Below are 19,471 nucleotides of genomic sequence, written 5' to 3'. Positions count from 1 at the left end.
AAGCCAAAATCTAGTAGAAGGAAGGAAATAATAAAGATCAGAGTGGAAATAAATGGAGACTATAAATAAACTACAGAAAAGATCAATGAAACCAAGACCTGGTTCTTTGAAAACTGGGCAACTTTTAACCAGACTCCTCAAGAAAGCAAGCAGACTCAAATAACATTAGAAATAAAAGAGAAGTTACAACCAAGTCCAAAGAAATACAAAGGATTATAATAGACTATTAAAAATTATAAGCCAGCAAGTGAGATATAAATCTAGAAGAGGGCAGCCTGGGTGGCCCAGTGGTTTAGCACCACCTTTAGCCCAGGGCATGATCCTGGAGACCCAGGATCGTGTCCCATGTCAGGTTCCCTGCTTGGAGCCTGCTTCTCCCTCTGCCTGTGTCTTTGCCTCTCTCTCTCTCAGGTGCCCCCCTCAGTGCCTGTCACCAGTCACCCTGTCCCCCCGCCCACCTCCCCTTCCATTACCCCTTGTTTGTTTCCCAGAGTTAGAAGTCTCTCATGTTCTGTCACCCTTACTGATATTTCCCACTCATTTTCTCTCCTTTCCCCTTTAATCCCTTTCACTATAAAAATTGGGATCCCTGGGTGGCGCAGCGGTTTAGCGCCTGCCTTTGGCCCAGGGCATGATCCTGGAGACCCAGGATCGAGTCCCATGTCGGGTTCCCGGTGCCTGGAGCCTGCTTCTCCCTCTGCCTGTGTCTCTGCCTCTCTCTCTCTCTCTGTGTGACTATCATAAATAAATAAAAATTTTTAAAAAATTATATTCTATCAATAGATTCAGGAAAAGCATTTGACAAAATTCAACAACTACTCATGATGATAAAAACTCTCAACAAAAGGGGTTTTCAGGGAACATACCTAAATAGAATAAAGGCCACATGACAAACACAGCTAATATCCTACTAAATGACGATAAGCTAAAAACTTTTCCTCTAAGATCAGGAACAAGAAAAAGATACCCACTCTCAACATTTTTACTCAGCAAAGTACTATAAGTCTTAGCCACAAAAATCAGACAAGAAAAGTAATAAAAGGCATCCAGTTGGTAAGGAAGAGGTAAAACTGTCACTATTTGCAGGTGATATTACATATAGAATGAATGAATTTAGTAAAGTTGCAGGAAATAAAATCAATATAATCTGCCACATTTCTATACAATAATAAAAAAATGGCAGAAGACAACACAATCCCATTTATAATTACATGAAAAAGAATAGAATAAGAATAAACTTAACCAAGAAGATGAAAGACCTACACTCTGAAAACTGTAAGACACTGATGAAAGAGACTGAAGATGACACAAATGTAAAGACATACCTTGCTTATTTCAACAGTTAATATTAAAAATGTCCATTCTACCCAAAGTGACCTACATATTCAATACAATTCTTACCAAATACCAATAGTACTTTTCACAGAGCTAGAATAAATAATCCTAAAATTTGTATGGAACTACAAAAGACCACTCACAGCCAAAGCAGTTTTGAGAAAGAATAAAGCTGGAGGTATCATAGTCCCTGATTTCAAACTATACTACAAAGCTGTAGTTATCAAAACAGCATAATACTGGCACAAAAATAGAAACCTAGATCATTGGAACAGAATAATGAGCCCAGAAATAAACCCATGCTTATATGATCAAGTAATCTATGACAAAGAAGGCAGTGATATAGAATGGGGAAAAGACGGTCTTTTCAATAACTGGTGCTGGGAACACTGGACAGCTACATGTAAAAGAAAAAAAAACACAAACAAAACTGGACCACTTTCCTATACTATACACAAAATAAACTCAAAATGGATTAAAGACCTAAATGTGAGACCTGAACCCATAAAAGTCCTAAAAGAAAACACCGGCAGTGATGTCTTAGACATCCACCTTAGCATCATTTTTCAGGATCTGTCTTCTCAGGCAAGGGAAAAAAAACACAAAGAGTTGAGACTATATCAAATTACAAAACTTTTTCATACTGAGGGAAGCAACAAAAAAAGGCAGCCTACTGAATGGGAGAAGACATTAGCAAATGATACATCTGATATGGAGCTAATATCCAAAATATATGAAGAACTCATAAAACTCAATATAAAAAATGCAAATAACCTGATTAAAAGTGGGCAGAGGACCTGAATCAACCTTTTTCCTAAGAAAACATCCAAAGATGGCCAACAGACACATGAAAGGTGTGCAGTATCCTAATCATCAGGGAGAAGCAAAGCAAAACCACAGTGATAAGTCAGCTCGCATCAGTCAGAATGGCTAATATAAAAAGGGAAAGTAACAAGTGTTGGCAAAGTTATAAAGAAAAGGGAACCCTTGTCCACTGTTTGTGGGAATATAAATTAGTGCAGCCACTGCATAAAACAGTACAGAGGTTCCTCAGGAAAGTAAAAATAGAAATGCCATGTGATCCTAATAATTCCACTTCTGGCTATTTATCAGAAGAAAACAAAAGTGCTGATTGAAAAAGATGCATGCACCCCTATGTTTATTGCAGCATTATTTACAATAGCCACAATATGGATGAAACCTAAGTGTCCATAAACAGATGAGAGGATACAGAAGATATGGTGTATCATACCATGGAATATTACTCAGCCATAAAAGGAAGGAACTCTCACCATTTACAACATGGGTGGAAGGTATTAGGCTAAGTGAAAAGTCCTTTAAAAACAAATACCACATAATTTCACTTCTATGTGGAATCTAAAAAAAACAAAAACAGAAATAGACTCAAATACACAGTGAAAATTATGGTTGTCAGAGGGTAGTGGGGAGATGGGCAAAATTGGTGAAGGGGATAAGTTAAACTTCAAGTTATAAGTAAATCATAGGGATGAAAAGGATAGCATAGAGAATATAGTTAATAATGCTTAATAAGTTGTATGGCCAATATACTTATCTTGGTGAATATTTCATAATGAATATACTTGTCAAATCACTAGCTTATACACTTGAAACATAATATTGTATATTAACTATACCACAACAAAAAAAATAATAACTTAAAGATGGCAGCAGGACAGCATTAAACTAAGTGTGGGACTCTTCTGAGGAGGAGACCCATCAAAGAGCAGGACTCTCCATAATACATAGATTGAACCCAGGAAGCCACTGTCCCTGGCTGCAGTCAGATCCAAATCTATCATCTAGCCCTGCTGCTTAACACTGCCTCCCACTGGTTGTCACAGGAAGCCCTCCTGCCCTCATCTTCATTTCTCCAGACTATATTTTTCCTACTTTAATTTCTCATTCACTTCCAAAGTTTTAATGTCTTAAAGTCTTGTGGAAGGCTTTTGTATTGCCTTTATTCCCCTGGATTGATGAATATTCAAGCCTTAATTCTGTCTTCCTTCCTGTCCTAATGATTTCAAAGGGAAACTTCACTTTCTTTGTAGTGACAGGGTTATAACTCTGGATTGCATTCTTTAAAAAAAAAAAAAAAAGATTTTATTTATTTATTCATGAGAGAGAGGCAGAGACAGAAGCAGGCTGCTCGCAGGGAGCCCAATGTGGGACTCGATCCCTGAACCCAGGATCGTGCCCTGAGCCAAAGGCAGACACTCAACTGCTACAACACCCAGGTGTCCCTGGATTGCATTCTTGATTATGATTTTTAAAACCTCTTAAAAGCAAAAGTAGAATAACTGTAATTAGATGGAAGAGTAAAAAGTATCATTAAATGGGCAGAAGCATATATACAAGGAACTCCAATGTTTTAAAATGAACATAGAGCATTTTAAAACATTACCTCTGTCAGGAACTTAAAGTACTTTTATTTCTTTGAGACATAGGCAAGGAAAGATGAAAATACATTTATTTAATTGCACTAAATAAATATTGCTCTCAATGGACACTTTGAGAAAGGCAAACTATCAAAGTCAGTGTATTTATATACTATTCTTGTTTTATCTAGATTATAAATCACTTCTATTACTTTTTCACCAAGTCTTTGTAGTTTAAAGTGCAAATCCATGAAACTCAACAGACATCCTTAATCCTATTTAATTCCTAAACTTCTGAGAATAGCCTTCATTTTTTCAGGCTTTATCCTTTCATTATAATGCTTGGTATATAGAAGATACTTAAATTATCTATGAATTTGACTAATTTGACTTAGTTTCTAGTCATGTATGAAATCTTACTGTGTAGGTACTTCCTTTTAATTTGGGTATTTATTAATTTAAGTGTGGCAAAATCTGGGAGAGGCAATCCAAGGAAAGACCACAGTAATACTACATGCGAGTACACGTTATATAATAAAATACAAAATACCTGACTTTTCTCTCTGAATGACTGTGGATAGCTTTAAGAAAGAGATTAAGTTGGGGTATAAATGGCTCTGAGTCTAAGAGTTTCACCATAACAGATTTAGCAAAGGTTAGATTATTATCCTACTGGAAAAAAAATAAATATACAGATGACTTTTTAAAAAATCACTAGTCATGCTAAAATAAGAAGGTATACTCACACAATTTAGAATCTGAGGGAAGCCAACCTGATGATCAAATCAAGAACAAAAAAATACAGTGAATCAGTTACTAGAGCAGTTATAAGAGAATTTAGAAACATATGCTCAGAAATTTAACAGAAAACTACGATATTTAATCAGAAACATGTATTATTAAACAGGAACAAATGAGAGTCTAAGAAATGTGAAAAACAAGAGATGGGCTAGTAGTAGTAAAATAGAAGTGAAATCAAACTCCATTATAAAAGCTAGATGGGTAAGTTCTAACATGTCTGAGAGGTAATCCATGTTAAGAAAGAGACTAAAGAAGAAGAAATACTGATTGACATTTTCTATAGACTAAATAAAGGGATGAGTAAAGTCTCATAAAACATACAATTTTGGAAAATGGTAAAGAAAAATTTAGGGAAGGCATAAAATAACATTGGGAAGGAAAAGACCTACCATTTATCTGTAGTTACATTAAAAATATTTGATAATTTGCCTAGGCGTGACAATGTTTACATATTTTTTAAAATCCTCAACTTTTAATTCTTATACTAAAATATTAATGAATAAATTACTTGGGATATGCTTCAAAGTATATATGGGAGAGGAAGTAGATGTGAAACAAAATTGGTCATGAGCACATAACCACTGTAAATGAGTAATGACTATGCGAAGGTGACTGCTTTTGCATGCGTTTGATATTTTCTAATAAAAGATTAAAAATAGAAATATATTAAAGAAAATAAACATTTGAAATTCTTTATACTAATAAATGTTGAAGTCTAGATAATAAGCACAATAAATGGTGTTTATTGAACACATGGTATGTACTAGCCTCTGTTCTGGGCTATTAACATGTATCAGCTCAAATTAAACTCATCTGATAAACAATAGTTTATATAATTTTATATATAATTTATATATACAATTAAAATTTTATAAATAATTGATTATATATAATAAACAATAGTTATACCAATGGATTACTGTGAATATCCTATTAGTACATGTAAAATACCAATAAGAGAGCCTGGCACATAGTAAGAACGTAACACACCTTAGTGTTTACTAAGAACTGAATAACCAGGTGAGTTCGCAAACTGTTAAGGCACATCAAGTCCTCACACCAGGCTATACTTGGACAGTAACGCATAGAGGAAATTTAATGTAACCATGATTTTTTTAAAAAATCAAAAAACAAAGCTAGTATAGAAAAGTATAGGGCAATCTTACTTATTTGATTATGGGTGTAAAAGTCTAAGTAAAATACTGTCAAGTAAAATCCAGTGTGTTGGGTTAAAAGAATTATGTATAGTGAAAAAGTAAGATTTACCCTAGAGCTGTAGAGGGGGTAAATGTTACCACTATTCTCTCGAGTGAATGCAGGACATTGTCAAAGGAATTTCTTAGAAAATCAATAGATGTTGGAAAGTGCAGAATAAAATCACACTCACTAATGATCTCCCTCCTCAAAAGAAAACTCTTAGCAAACTGAAAGTCAAAAGCCTCTTCTTTAACTTGATAAATGTTATTTATTGGAAGCCTACAGCAAAGATTTTTCTTTAATATTAAAAACTTAGAAGCTTTACCATTAAAGAAAACAATATGAACCTCCTTGCAAATACCTGTTAGAATGCAGAACTGATTCTAGCCAATGTAATAAAACCAAAAGATATAAGAAATATAAAAGTTGAAAAGAGACAAAACTGATATTATTGGTAGATAAAGATGTCACAACTTCCTAGAGAACCCACAAATTATTAGGAGCTTAACTGCATGGCTGGATACAAGTTCACCATGTGAAAATCAATAACTTTCCTATATATCAACTGAAACTACACAAAATGTCATAAAGAGAGGCCATGCTTAAGAGTAACAAACTCTAAAGCACCTAGAAATTACCCTAAAATGAAACTAGCAGAGACAATAAAGAAAACTATAAAATATAATTGAAAATTACAAAAGACCTGAAAAAAGGGAGAAAAGATCTCATGTTCATGAACAGAAAAACTCAAAAAGATGTTAGTTTCCTCAAACCAATAAATATATTCAGCACAAGCTAACCAAAATCCCCAAAAAGCCTGTGTTTACTGACAATCTAGCTTCAAAATTAATATGAAATGGGAAGGGATAGAGCAGTTAGAAGTATTAGGAATCAGTATGCAAGCAAAAATGAAAATATGTTTAAAGCACACAAGAAAAATGAAACAATGAATGTAAAGACAGCCAAGACTACTGTAGAAACTTGTTTTTTCAGATGTCAAGACTTATTAAAACTTTATGGGAATTTGGGGATCCCTGGGTGGCTCAGCAGTTTGGCGCCTGCCTTTGGCCCAGGGCGCGATCCTGGAGTCCCGGGATCAAGTCCCACGTCAGGCTCCTGGCATGGAGCCTGCTTCTCCTTCCTCCTGTGTCTCTGCCTCCCTCTCTCTCTCTCTCTCTCTCATAAATAAATAAATAAATAAATAAATAAATAGATAAATAAATAAATAAATAAACAAACCAACCTTAAAAAAAAAAAAACTTTATGGGAATTAGATTAAAGGGCCAGAGAGTTAAAAATAGGCTTGCATATATGAGAATTTAGTATATGATACAAAGGAAGCTCATGTCAATGAGAAAAGATGAGACTATCCAATTTTAAAAAGTAGTTATTAATGGGAAAAATAAAATCAGACCTTTACCTTATATCAAAATAAGATTCAGATGAATTAAACAATGAAATGTAAAAAATAAAAAGAGAAAAATGTAGGAGAATGTTTTTAAAATGCTGGGTTAGAAAAAGCCTTCTCGGGACACCTGGGTGGCTCAGTAGTTCAGCGTCTGCCTTTGGCTTAGGGCATGATCCTGGAATCACAGGATCAAGTCCTGCATCAGGTTCCCCACAAAGAGCTGGCTTCTCCCTCTGCCTAAGTCTCTGCCTCTCTCTGTCTCTCATGAATAAACAAATAAATGAAATCAATCTTAAAAAAAAAAAAAGAAAAAGAAAAAGAAAAAGCATTCTCAAGATTCCAGTAAAGCCAAAAATAAGACATGATCAATTTGATTATGTGTAAACCATACTTCAGTTTAACAAAAACACCTACAATGTTAAGAGAAAGTAGAGACTGGGGAAAAAAATTTTACAATCTATCCTACAAATAAAAGAGACAGAGTGAAGAAAAATAGCCAAAGTATATTAATAAACAATTTCAGAAGAATAAATACAGATGAGCCATAAATACAGAAGATTCTCAACCCCTCTGGTAATCGAGAAAATGCAACATTTTTTTAAACAACATTAGGAAACAATCTTCCACCTATCAGCAGAAGCATTTTGATTTTTTTTTTAAGCATTTTGATTTTAAAATGATGAGGAAAAGCAAGTACTCTCATGTTGGGAGATGTATAACAGGTAAAAACCACTAAAAGAAATATCACAGTATCTTTAGAACTAAAAATGGGCATAGCTGTGATCTAGTTCTCCTACTCATGGTACTTCTGCTGGCGTGCATAAGATATGAACGACATAAATGCCCATCTACAACGAAGAGAGTACATCCAGTATGCATACAGCACATGAAGTAATGAGCTGGCCTGAAATGTACTGATAGACACCTCTGGGTGGCTAGACCTAAATGCAGAGCAGGTTTTACCTCTAGATAGGTTACCTCTCAAATTAGGGCCTTCTTTTTTTTTTTGTATTAAAGATGTAAAACATCAGTACATGTAATAGTTTTTAACAGAATAGTAAGTACAATATATACAAATGCTAGTTTCATTTCTACCAGCATCACCACCTGGAACAATTCATTTAATCCCTTTGTTTTATCACTAATACACCACGTTCCTTGGAAAAATGGGGCTGCCAACCCAGCCTGATGAAGAAGTGTACCCTTCTAAGTGTGTGTGTGCGCGCGCACGTGTGTGTGTGAGAAAGAGTATGTGCCAGATTTTTCCAAGACTTTATTGAAGATACTCTTAACTGGCAGTTCCACTTCAGTGCCAAAAATAATTACCAAATATGAAATGCGTTTTGAAAATTTTCAGATTGTACTTTGAGCCATATAATTCCATTTCAAGTCACATTTTGTGACTTGAAATGGAATTCAGCTTTTTGGGATGGTTAAAAAATTTTTTTCAGATCCTTTCACCACCTCTACTTGTCCAGTAGCTTGTAGTTAGGTTTCTTATATTCTTTTTCCTTTTATGTCACCCACCTCATCCTCAACCTTATGTCTTCTATAGCCATCCCCAGTCTAATTTTGAACCTCTCATTTCATCTGGGATATCATGTTGAGCATCTGATAAGTCAGTCTGGGAGATTTTACATTCATGAACAAATGTCACCTTTATGCTAGCCTCTACATCTCTCCCCCTGTCCAGCATTTCATTCATTTCAAGAAGAGATGTCAATGCAGTCTATTTAGCTTCTATGGAAATATATGATGTTAATTTCATTCCATAAATTGAATCCCTTAGCAAATCTGAAATAGCATTTTTTTTTTCTTCTCTCCAAGGTATGGAGCAGTTTCAGCAGGAATGTTGTGTGCCCTTACCACCCTCTCCCAGCAACTGGAGAATGAAAATGCTGTGGATGTTTTCCAGGTTGCAAAAATGATTAATCTTATGAGGCCTGGAGTATTCACAGACATTGTAAGTACTTTGCTTCTTTGTAAAAGCTATTACTTCATCATTTGAAACTCGGGCTCACACTTGAATTAGAGCACTGGTTGTCACCTGAGGATGGTTTTGCCTTCCTGGGGATGTTTGGCAATGCCTGGAGGCTTTCTGGTTGTCATAACTGGAGATGGAAAAAAAAAAAGTGCTCTGGCACCTATTGAATAGAGCCCAGGGATGCTGCTAAACATCTTACAATGCATCATATAGACTCTACAACAAAGAATTACCTGCCTTAAAACATCAATAGTGCTGAGATGGAGAAACAGGTTTCTACAGTACAGTGTTCTCCAGTGACAACATACAGATATTTTATTATCTTAATTCACTGTCAACAGAATCAGTTCCAAAATAATAACGATCAGGGATCCCTGGGTGGCTCAGTGGTTTAGCACCTGCCTTTGGCCCAAGGTGTGATCCTGGAGACCCGGAATCGAGTCCCGCATTGGGCTCCCTGCATGGAGCCTGCTTCTCCCTCTGTCTCTCTGCTTCTGTCTCTCATGAATAAATAAAATCTTTTTAAAAAAAAAAGTAATAACGATCAAAGTGACATGCAGAATGCATAGGTCTTGATTATAAAAGCTCCAAGTCATTTTTTTAAAGTTTCTTAGTATAAATGTATATTCTTTTTTTTTTTTAATTACATTTTTAATTGTCTTTCTACCTTAGATGAATTGACTCAGCTGTTCTTTGTCTCAAACGGTCTTTCTCTTGTTTTTCAGGAACAATACCAGTTTGTCTATAAAGCAATGCTCAGCTTGGTCAGCACTAAAGAAAATGGAAATGGTCCCATGACAGTGGACAAAAATGGTGCTGTTCTCATTGCAGATGAATCCGACCCTGCCGAGAGCATGGAATCTCTAGTGTGATTTGGATCCCGAAAGGGCACTTAATTTGTAAAACTTCTGAAGACTGAGAACTTTTCTGAGGCCTTTTTTGCCAGACTCTAGGTTATACAATAACCCAGTTACTTTTTTACACTGATAAAAGTTTTGATATTTATTTTTTGCCATTTTATGTCTTAATGGTATCCTACTGAGCATTTGCACCTCTGTTCATTTCACACAGTGAAACGCAGTTTTCCCTAGTTTGCACTATATGATCAGTGTTACTGCCTATAATCTAATACTAAAGCAAGCCCTGATGTGACATTCCACAACATACATGCTATTTTTTAGTTCAGTACAGTGAAGGTCTTTGTTATGACAGTGGATCTTGGTTTTTTACTATTATGATTATTATTGCTAAAGCAGTTGCATCCTCCTAGCAGGCAATGCTGAGCTTTTCCTCAGTCCTCTCCTATTTTTTTCAGGCACTGCTCCATACGGTCTGCCTTCTGTATTTTAATGGAGTGGATGGGCATTGTTTTCTTTTAAAGAGTAGCAGGTTCCTGCGAGCTACTAAGACAGTCTATCAACCTCATGGCCTTGAAACAGTTCCATTTATGATGGTGAAGGTATCCATTAAGAAATTAGAAGGCTTTAAGAGCTTTATGTGAACATCATTTATTAGTTAAAATTATATTCATAGCTTAAAAATGCCCAACTGTGTCAAAATAAAGGATATCTCTGTATTACAGTTTTCACAGTAGCTATGTGGATGGTGTGTGTTATTTCCATCTTGACCCTCTGAAATAGCTACACCCTATAATGAGGGCTATCTTTTACAATAGAGATATGGCAATATTTTACACATCTCACCTATCCCTTTAGTAACTCTCCATTCATGCTTTTTGGTTTCTAATACCACACCTCATGACAGGTAGAATAATGAAAATTTCTGCAGGTGTATAATTTTGAAATTATCCTCTAAAATATCCCTATTATCGTATAGCTATCTAATAAAAACTACCTATATAGTTAACATTCTTTTCTTTCCTTTTTTGCCAAATGTTTCCTGATAAATCCCATAATTACATACATTCTACTTAGGATAAAAGTGAAAATACTGTATTAGCAAAATCTTGGGACTATGTAGATTCCCACACATGGATAAGTCTGATTTGGAGAGAAGAAATCAGAATCTTGAAGGGGAGATCAACATTCTCAAATAGATTTTAAAAGGAGATGGCATTGTATGCTTTGTGTGGTGTAGCCTCAGGAACAGACACACTTTACTCGAAGAGGCTGATAATCATTACACAGAGCCCAAGGAAGTTATTTGATCTAGCCTCTGGAGCCATATTTACCCTGCAGTAACTACATAATTTGGAAATTAATAAGAAATTTCAGTTCAGTTAGAAAAATAAGCTACTACTGAGATCTGTTCTTCTATTGCGTATTTGCATTTGAGGGATAACTTCTGTTAGAAGTGAAATCATCACCACCAGAACTGGGCCTGTTACAAAGAAAAGGGTTTTGGTTAATTTTTATGTCAATAAACTTCAACAAAAAAATCCATACTGGCTACTATCATACTATCTGGGTAGGCTCTGTACCATTAATGATAATCAGTGCTGAGGTTCTATTTACCTTAAATTGGCTGTCTATGAGGTTTGTCAGAGTGGTACTGTAGAACTAAAGCTGCTAAGGGAGAGGCTACAGGCCAGGTCTGGAAGTTCCAGTGCATAGGCCAGGTTGATGGAATTTTCATGAACTATATAACTTGCCAGGGTTAATCTTATGTTTTCATCACAGAAATTCTGCAACCATGGAAATAGTCTACTGTTCGTGAACTGTGTAGGTGGGGCTTAAAAAAAGGTGTGCAAGTGAGAAAAGTTTACTAAATGGTACGTGCTAGAGTAAACCAACACCTTTGCAGCCCCTCTGCTCCCATCACAGGTAATACCAGGAAGGTCTACTGAACACCCAAGAAAAAAAGCTTGAACATAGAAACACCACTACTGTCAGAAGGCCGAGAGGAATCAAGAAGGCAAGGTTTCAGATCATGGCAAGAGCTAAATCATTTCAGTCAATTAAGCAGATTACACTTCATTTATGTACTGATAAGAATAAACTGGTTTTGGTAGTTGGCACAGATTTGACTTTCAGAAGTAATGTTCAAGTTGGGACTCATGGTCCCTTGGTAGTTTTTTCTTATACAAGTGAACATTGGTTAGAAAACAGCAACTACTTCCTGCTGTGCTATTTACAGAGGGCTCAGGTCATGGAAAGGCCTAAGTTCCAACACAATTCTGTGACCATTTCTTACATAGGTATCATAGTTCTAATAGAAGAAAGATAGTAATTAGCAACATTTAAAAGGATGATTTGAGGTTCTCTGAGAAAGTATGTGTCCGTAGTGGGCTTGAACCAGTTTACAAATCCTAACACACTAAAATATAAGCAATTGCTATTTGCCCATCTTGCCAAGTGGTCCAAACTCACTTCAACGAGGACAGTTCTATTCAACAGTTCCTCACTTTCCCCACAGAGTGTATCCGGAATATTATTCTTCATTTGTTATCAATGTTAATATTCTTGAATCTTTCCAGAAGCAGAGAGCATCAAAGATGGTGTTTTCTTTGAGACATAAACACACTGCTTAACTGCATAAGAAGGTTATTACCACTTGCACTTAGAGGAAAAGGAAATAGCCACTGCAGACTAACATGTGCTATTTTATAAAATAAGCTTACTAGGTGTATGAATTTAGCTCTAGGTGAACAGAACACACACATCATAGGATACTGAGTTGCAGTGATCAGACCAAGTGGCCATGCTGGGCACCAGAGAAGGACCCATATTGCCATCAGGAGAACTCTTGCATCCAAAAGCCACATTGTCTTTTATATATGTGTGTGTGTTAAAATGTTACTTCTGAATTTCAAGAATAAGATTAATTGGTCTTCCTAAATTTTTATGCCTTGGAGCCTTTAGAGTCTATTTCAAGTTGAAGAGTCCAGCACGGTCAGAGAAGGTTATGGTGTTCAAGGTCTGGCTGTTGGAAATTTTAGACCAGAGTGACATACCGAAATCAACAAATAACCTTAATTATTTTATAATGACACAGCACAACTGCCTTGTTACGAATTTTTTCTTAAATGCATATATACTATATTTAAAAATTAAAATATAGATACCAATTTACCAAAGATACATATTACTAATTGTAAGCAAAAAATAAACCCAAACTCATCACAATTTAAGAAATAATAATCAAAATGTAGTTTGTCTTAAGAATTTAGCAGTTATACTGGAAAATGCATTTTCAACTCCTACATTCTAAAGTTTGTGTTCAAATGGTGCCAGTGAATTTTTTTATGAAGGGAAATGCCTGCTTTTTTTTTTTTAACAGCTAAAATTTCACTTACCCCTTTGCGCTTTCCCTTAGTTGCCATTAACATGCAATATTGGCTTTACTTATCTCTAGAAAGAAGGCATGCTACAAATAGGAAGGAATTGTAATAGTATTTGGCCTCTACTTTGTCTTAGCTGTTAAACCGTTTTTAGTATTTTTGTTAAATATTTGCAAAGGGAAGCATTTTCTACAGAGGATAATTAATTTCAAGAAAAATATCTTGAGTTTTAAGAAATAAACATCTCCAGAAAAGGAGACAGCCGATTTTATAAAATGTTGCAACTCTCCAACATTTGGGGTAGTGACTCCTTTTTTGTTAGGACATTTGAAACTAGCAAGCAGCCATTGTTTCTAAAAAAGAAAAAAGAAAAAAAAAACCTCAGCCTTCATGTTAATTCATGTTTCTTTCACTTCATTTTGAAATAGCTAAAATCATTAAAACTGTAAATATTTTGTTGCTTGGATAAGCATCTTCTGGGAACTTTGTATCTATGGTATATAATCATAGAATTTTATATTTTCATATAAAGCTAATTTTTTTCTAGTTTCAACTCCGTCATAGTTTTGTTTTTGTTTTTTGTTTTTGTTTTGGGGGGATTTTTTTGTGGTGGATATGTGAATTCAACTTTCTGTGTATTGAAGTAGCAAGAACCATCTTTGCATTCCAAAAGATCCAACATGTGTTATTTCTTTGAGGCAGTGATTGTGAAAATTGGGTTTTCTTTCTTAATTCCATTGACCATTTGTGCAATAGGAATTAGACATAATTAGTCACTGAATACATTCGTTGCATTGACCCATTTGGAAAAAGTGGTTTTTTTTTTTTTAATTTGTTCGGGGGGAGGGGTTTTGTAACCTGAAATTTTTCCCTTTTTCCTTCTGTTTAAAACTATATCAAATCATTCTATTATAGTGTTATTTAATATGTAAATTGTATTGCTATACATAAAATAAAGTATGGTTTTTGATGTATTCATTAGTACTGAGCATTTCTATGAAAATATATCCAATAAAATTAAGTTACTAGTCTCCCTTAACAGATCATATTCATACCTGCCAACCTTTTGTCTTAGTTTTCATGGTAGTAAAATAAAAGCTAAGAGTATCTTTACATAGACAGCAAACCAAAAAGAAATGTCTTTTCTGAGTTCTTCCATCTTTAAAGAATGAAGAATGACAAAGTTTTACCTATATACAGAATCAAACTTTATTCACATTATGAATGTGCTAAGTTATAAGCAGAATTACTATTTTCTCCAATGTTATCAATTAGATTTATACCCACTTCTCTCCCTTTTTACTATGTCAGATGAAGGATGTATCCTGCCAAGACTATTACTGTTGGAGAATCTATGAGATGTATGTAGGATCACTACAGTTGCTTCTACTTATAAGCAATTTTGACATTTCCAAACAGGAAAGGGTACACAGGTCTCAAACTTGGCAGCTTGGGCTCACCATTCTCTGTGAACTGCAGTGGGCTCACATCAAGAGCTCACTTCTTACTACCAGTGTCCCAATTTTTCTTTCCATGGGGATGAAGAGTTTACATTTCATTCTCCCTGAGTAACTGGAATTTAAGAAACAATATTAATCTAATCTATTCCAGCGCTATCTCTTAGACCAATTCCAGCAAAAAATAATGAATCTCTCTGTTGGTAAAACTCTATAGTTTTCCCAAAATTACACACACAGGGACTCTACTGTGTATCACAGAGCACAATGCAAACTGATGGCCCACCAATCATATTCATCCACAGATAAATATTATTTGGCTTGTAATTTTAAAAATTCACATTAGCTACCTACCAAGATCTTAAAAAAATGAAAACTCTGACATAAATATTCAGATTTCAGGCTCACATTCTCACATGACACTAACAAGCTGGAGTAGAGTCACAGTTGCCTCCTTTAAGTAATGCTTGGACTGCAGGTTCACCAGAGTCTCCCCCGTATATCCTGTCACCTTATGCCTGCCCCCATCAGCCACTTAAATAATCTGCCTGGATTCTATGAGCAGTCACCAAAGAATTTTGGGGTCATCTTCAGTCATTAAAATCGTAAGAAGCCAGCATGGGGGATGCCTGGGTGGCTCAGCGTGATCCCAGAATCCTGCAGTCCCACATTGGACTCCCTGCAGGGAGCCTGCTTCTCCCTCTGCCTATGTCTCTACCTCTCTCTGTGTCTCTCATGAATAAATAAATAAAATCTTAAAAAAAAAAAAAAGCCAGCATGTGCATTCCTAATTGCTTCTCAGTCCACCCAACATGGCTCCTCGCAGAAGCAGTTATAACTGTTGAAAATAATTAACCAAATTAATTCTCTATTACATGGCTTTTACTATCCAAATATAACTAGAGACAAGGAAGCCTCATTTCTGCTACTGAAAATGGGGCAAAGAAACAAGTGCAAAAAGCTGCAAAAATTCCCATTTTCTAACAGTTAAAATTCAGGTCGTTAAGAACTGTAAGATTTAGCAACAAGTTACTAGTAACGATGCCTAGATTCAGAGACAGATTTAAAGGCATTGGCTTTTTATGACTGTTGGTAAGACAGCATAAAGGCACTAGCAAATAAGAACTAGAAGTTGGGAACTAGCGAGGTAAAATTGGCTTTTGTGATTATGAAGTTTGGCAAGAAAGATAATCAGAAAAGAAAGAAAGAAAATTAGACTAGCAGTTTATCTGAACCTAACAATGACATCATGTTGCTCAAAAAATGAAAAATAGGATATTAACTTTTTCTGATTTATGGTAATTTGAAAAGCATTCGACTTGAATAGTTATTGGCCTATAAACTAATTCTCTTCCTTCCCTTCCCCACACTCTACTTCTGCAAGGCGTAAAGTCAGGCTTTGAAGCAAGAGCCAGTGGGCCTTGCAAAGCTTAGGAGAACATTCTAAATTGTAGATAAATTTAGCATTCTGTTAGAATTCATCCCAAAAGCATTTGCTCAATGTCTATCACAGGGCACATGCTAGTTATACCCTGTACAGAATGTAAAGTTGTTGGCAGAGGCATTTCAAGTCAGATGAGGCAGAAATTACAACTTAATCCTAAAAACTCATTCTTCAGTTCACTCAAAAATCTTTATTTGGTTTTATCGTAGAGATGGAGAACAAAAGATAATGCGCAACTGTTAGCAAAGAAGTAAAATCTGTAACCATAGACTCCCTAACTTGTAAACTGCTCACACAACTGTTTATTTTATATCAAACTTGCTGCTGGAACTTAGCATTTTCCCATGGGGGGAAAAATGTTAAAGAATAAGGACTATAGGGGACACCTGGGTGGCTCAGTGGTTGAGTGCCTTCAGCTCAGGGCATGATCCTGGGGTCCTGGGATCGAGTCCCACATCGGGCTCCCCCCCAGGGAGCCTGTTTCTCCCTCTGCCTATGTCTCTGCCTCTATGTCTATCATGAATAAATAAATACAATCTTAAAAAAAAAGAAGAAGAAGAAGGACTACAATCCAAATAGGCAAAGGGTCCAGTTAAGTTTGCCACTGATTTGGGGCAAGTTCTTGACTTCTCTAAGTACAATATTCCTCACCTGTAGAACAGAGAAATCAATGTTTACTCCCAGGACTGCTGTGAGGTGTGAATGAGATGCATGCAAAGCTCTTGGGCCAATCAATTAATATTAGCCATTGCAATGATCCTATCACCTACCTTTATTTGTTTTAATTGTTTACCAGACCTTTTGTCAATCATGAAATAAAAAGTCAACTACCTGAGCTTACCCAATTAGATAGAAACACTGAAAATTTTCCTTCATTGATGAGGAAGCTCATCTCATCAAAGTAGATCTAAGGGAAGTGGATGAAGATGAAGGTGGACAAGGAGAGTAGCCCATGTATCCTACAGTCCAAAAACAAGAGTGCCAGAGGCAGGGAATGAACACAAATACACAGTGCCCCATATCTTGAATATTTCTCTTCTAATGGTTTAAATCTCTCAGTGTATTCTAAGAACTTTTCTTAGAAAAAGCTCCATAGTTTCAGAAAAGTCAAACATTTGTGTTAATGTCAAACACCAAGCACAGAATATTGCATAGTATTAAGAAAAAGATGAATGTTGTTTCTACAGTAGCTTCAGTGCCTTATCTCAACTCCCAAGCCCTAGAAACTAATATGAACAGTGATAATTCCTTTTTCCTCAGCCAATTTTTTATCTTCCACAGCTCTCACTACTTTCAATATATCACTCTCATTATCAGTCATCATCTACTCTCACCCTAAATCATAGTTGGACTCTTTAGCCACTCACTACTGAGTGGGGCCTAAATATTGCCTAAAATTCTAAGCACTGAGGAAAAGATAAAATATTACAGCACCTGACCCCACTACCACCTCCTTCAAGAGTTCCCCTTTTGTTCCATGTTCTAAAATCGCTCTGGGTTAGATCCATAGGTAACCCGTATCTCTAAAGAAGGGTGTAAACCAGAGCAAGTGAATTATGGCTGCTCAGCTGGCAGTAACTGTAAGCTATTTTTCCTATTCCTATCATATTCTCTATTTATAAAACATAGACATCATGGAAAGCATGGTTTTGTTTACCGCAAAGACAGTCCAAATAAAAATACAGATAGTCTCTAGAATTTTATGGTATATTATGACACCTTCACTGACAATTGTGTTTACAATAATATTTTTTTAAAAGCCAAACACTTTAAAGGCCTTAGGGCTGCCCTATCCCCATAATTCAGGCAAAAGTCAACTTTTTCTTATAACTTTCCTATATCTGTAATTCATGGTCTTACCTCCCTCCTATTATAGCAGAAAAAGTGTCCTTACTCCTAAAGAAGACCAGCCCTTCCATCTTCCATGACTTGTAAATGGCCCATCCTTGTCCTCTCAAGGATTTCATTTATACCTTAGCTTTCCTATCAACTTGAGTCAGATGATATCTTGCTTTCTCTACTGAATCACTCATTTTTGGCATCCAAATACATTCTATTACCACCACCTTAGGAAAACCTTCTCTTGATGCCAAGAATCCTTTGACTAGCATCTCATTTAGTGTTTCCCTCTGATTATAAAACTTCTTGAGAGTTGTGTATAGTAACAAGAGCCATTCCTTTCTTCTATCCTATCAACCTGTGTAAACTGGGATTCCAGCAGAAGTAGCCCACAACTGTAAGTTCTCCAAATACCTTGTTCTTTTCCCTGAACTCCACTAATTTTCAGCAATCGACCACACCACTTTCTTCTTTCATCACTCACCAAATATTTACACAGCAATCACTATGCACCAGGAGAGTAAGAATTATAGCAGACTATCATTAACCATCCAAGCCATTAAACAATGGGGTGACATATTTAAAGTTGTGAAAGAAAAAAATTTGTCAACCCCAAATTCTATATCTAGTGAATAAGGTATTCTTCCACAATTTTATTTATATAAATGGATAAAACTTATTTCTTATTTAGAGCTATACTCTTGTTTTAAAGATTTTATTTATTTGAGAGAGAGAGAGAGCGCGCACGCACACACACACAAGCGGGGGAGGGGCAGAGGGAGAGAGAAGCAGAATGAAGAAGAGAGAGAAGCAGAAGTAGAGAGAAAGAATTTTTTTAAAGATTATATTTATTTATTCATGAGAGATACAGAGACAGAGAGGCAGAGACACAGGCAGAGGGAGAAGCAGGCTTCCCACAAGGAGCCCGATGTGGGACTGGATCCCAGACCCCAGGATCACTCTCTGAGCTGAAGGCAGCCACTCAACCGCTGAGCCACCCAGGAGTCCCGTTTGTTTTTGTTTTTTTTTAAGATTTTTTTTTTATTATTATTCATGAGAGACACAGAGACATAGGCAGAGGGAGAAGCAGGCTCCCCGCAGGGAGCCCAATGCAGGACTTGGGACACATCCCAGACTGGGATCACACCGTGAGCCGAAAGGCAGATGCTCAACCACCGAGCCAGCCAGGCATCCCAGTAGAGAGAATGTTATTATATTATCACACGTATCCTTTGCCATTAAAATAAGATTATGTTGCTCTGCTAAAGAGTCCAAAGACCACAGAAAACTACACCCAGTTTGATAACCATATTATGTAACAAGAGAAACAAATCTAAAACATAAGATTAAATCCATTATTGGAGAATAAC

General features: G+C 36.0%; 1 protein-coding gene across 5 annotated transcripts in view; it reads left to right on the top strand.

The window, feature by feature from the left end:
- The window catches only part of PTPRG (protein tyrosine phosphatase receptor type G), a 703,723-nt gene extending 692,200 nt beyond the window's left edge, over positions 1 to 11,523 (top strand). For all 5 annotated transcript variants that reach the window (XM_038565974.1, XM_038565976.1, XM_038565973.1 and 2 more), the window contains 2 exons: positions 8,965 to 9,100; positions 9,847 to 11,523. In XM_038565974.1, coding sequence (XP_038421902.1) covers positions 8,965 to 9,100; positions 9,847 to 9,993 — 283 coding nt within the window. In that variant the 3' untranslated portion in view covers positions 9,994 to 11,523. The remainder of the gene's footprint in view (positions 1 to 8,964; positions 9,101 to 9,846) is intronic.
- Positions 11,524 to 19,471: the final 7,948 nt, after the last annotated feature.

The sequence above is a fragment of the Canis lupus genome, chromosome 20 (genome assembly GCF_011100685.1).
Source record: "Canis lupus familiaris isolate Mischka breed German Shepherd chromosome 20, alternate assembly UU_Cfam_GSD_1.0, whole genome shotgun sequence".
NCBI lineage: Eukaryota > Metazoa > Chordata > Mammalia > Carnivora > Canidae > Canis > Canis lupus.
The sequence above is the reverse complement of the archived record's forward strand: the minus strand, read 5'-3'. Positions and strand labels throughout refer to the sequence as shown.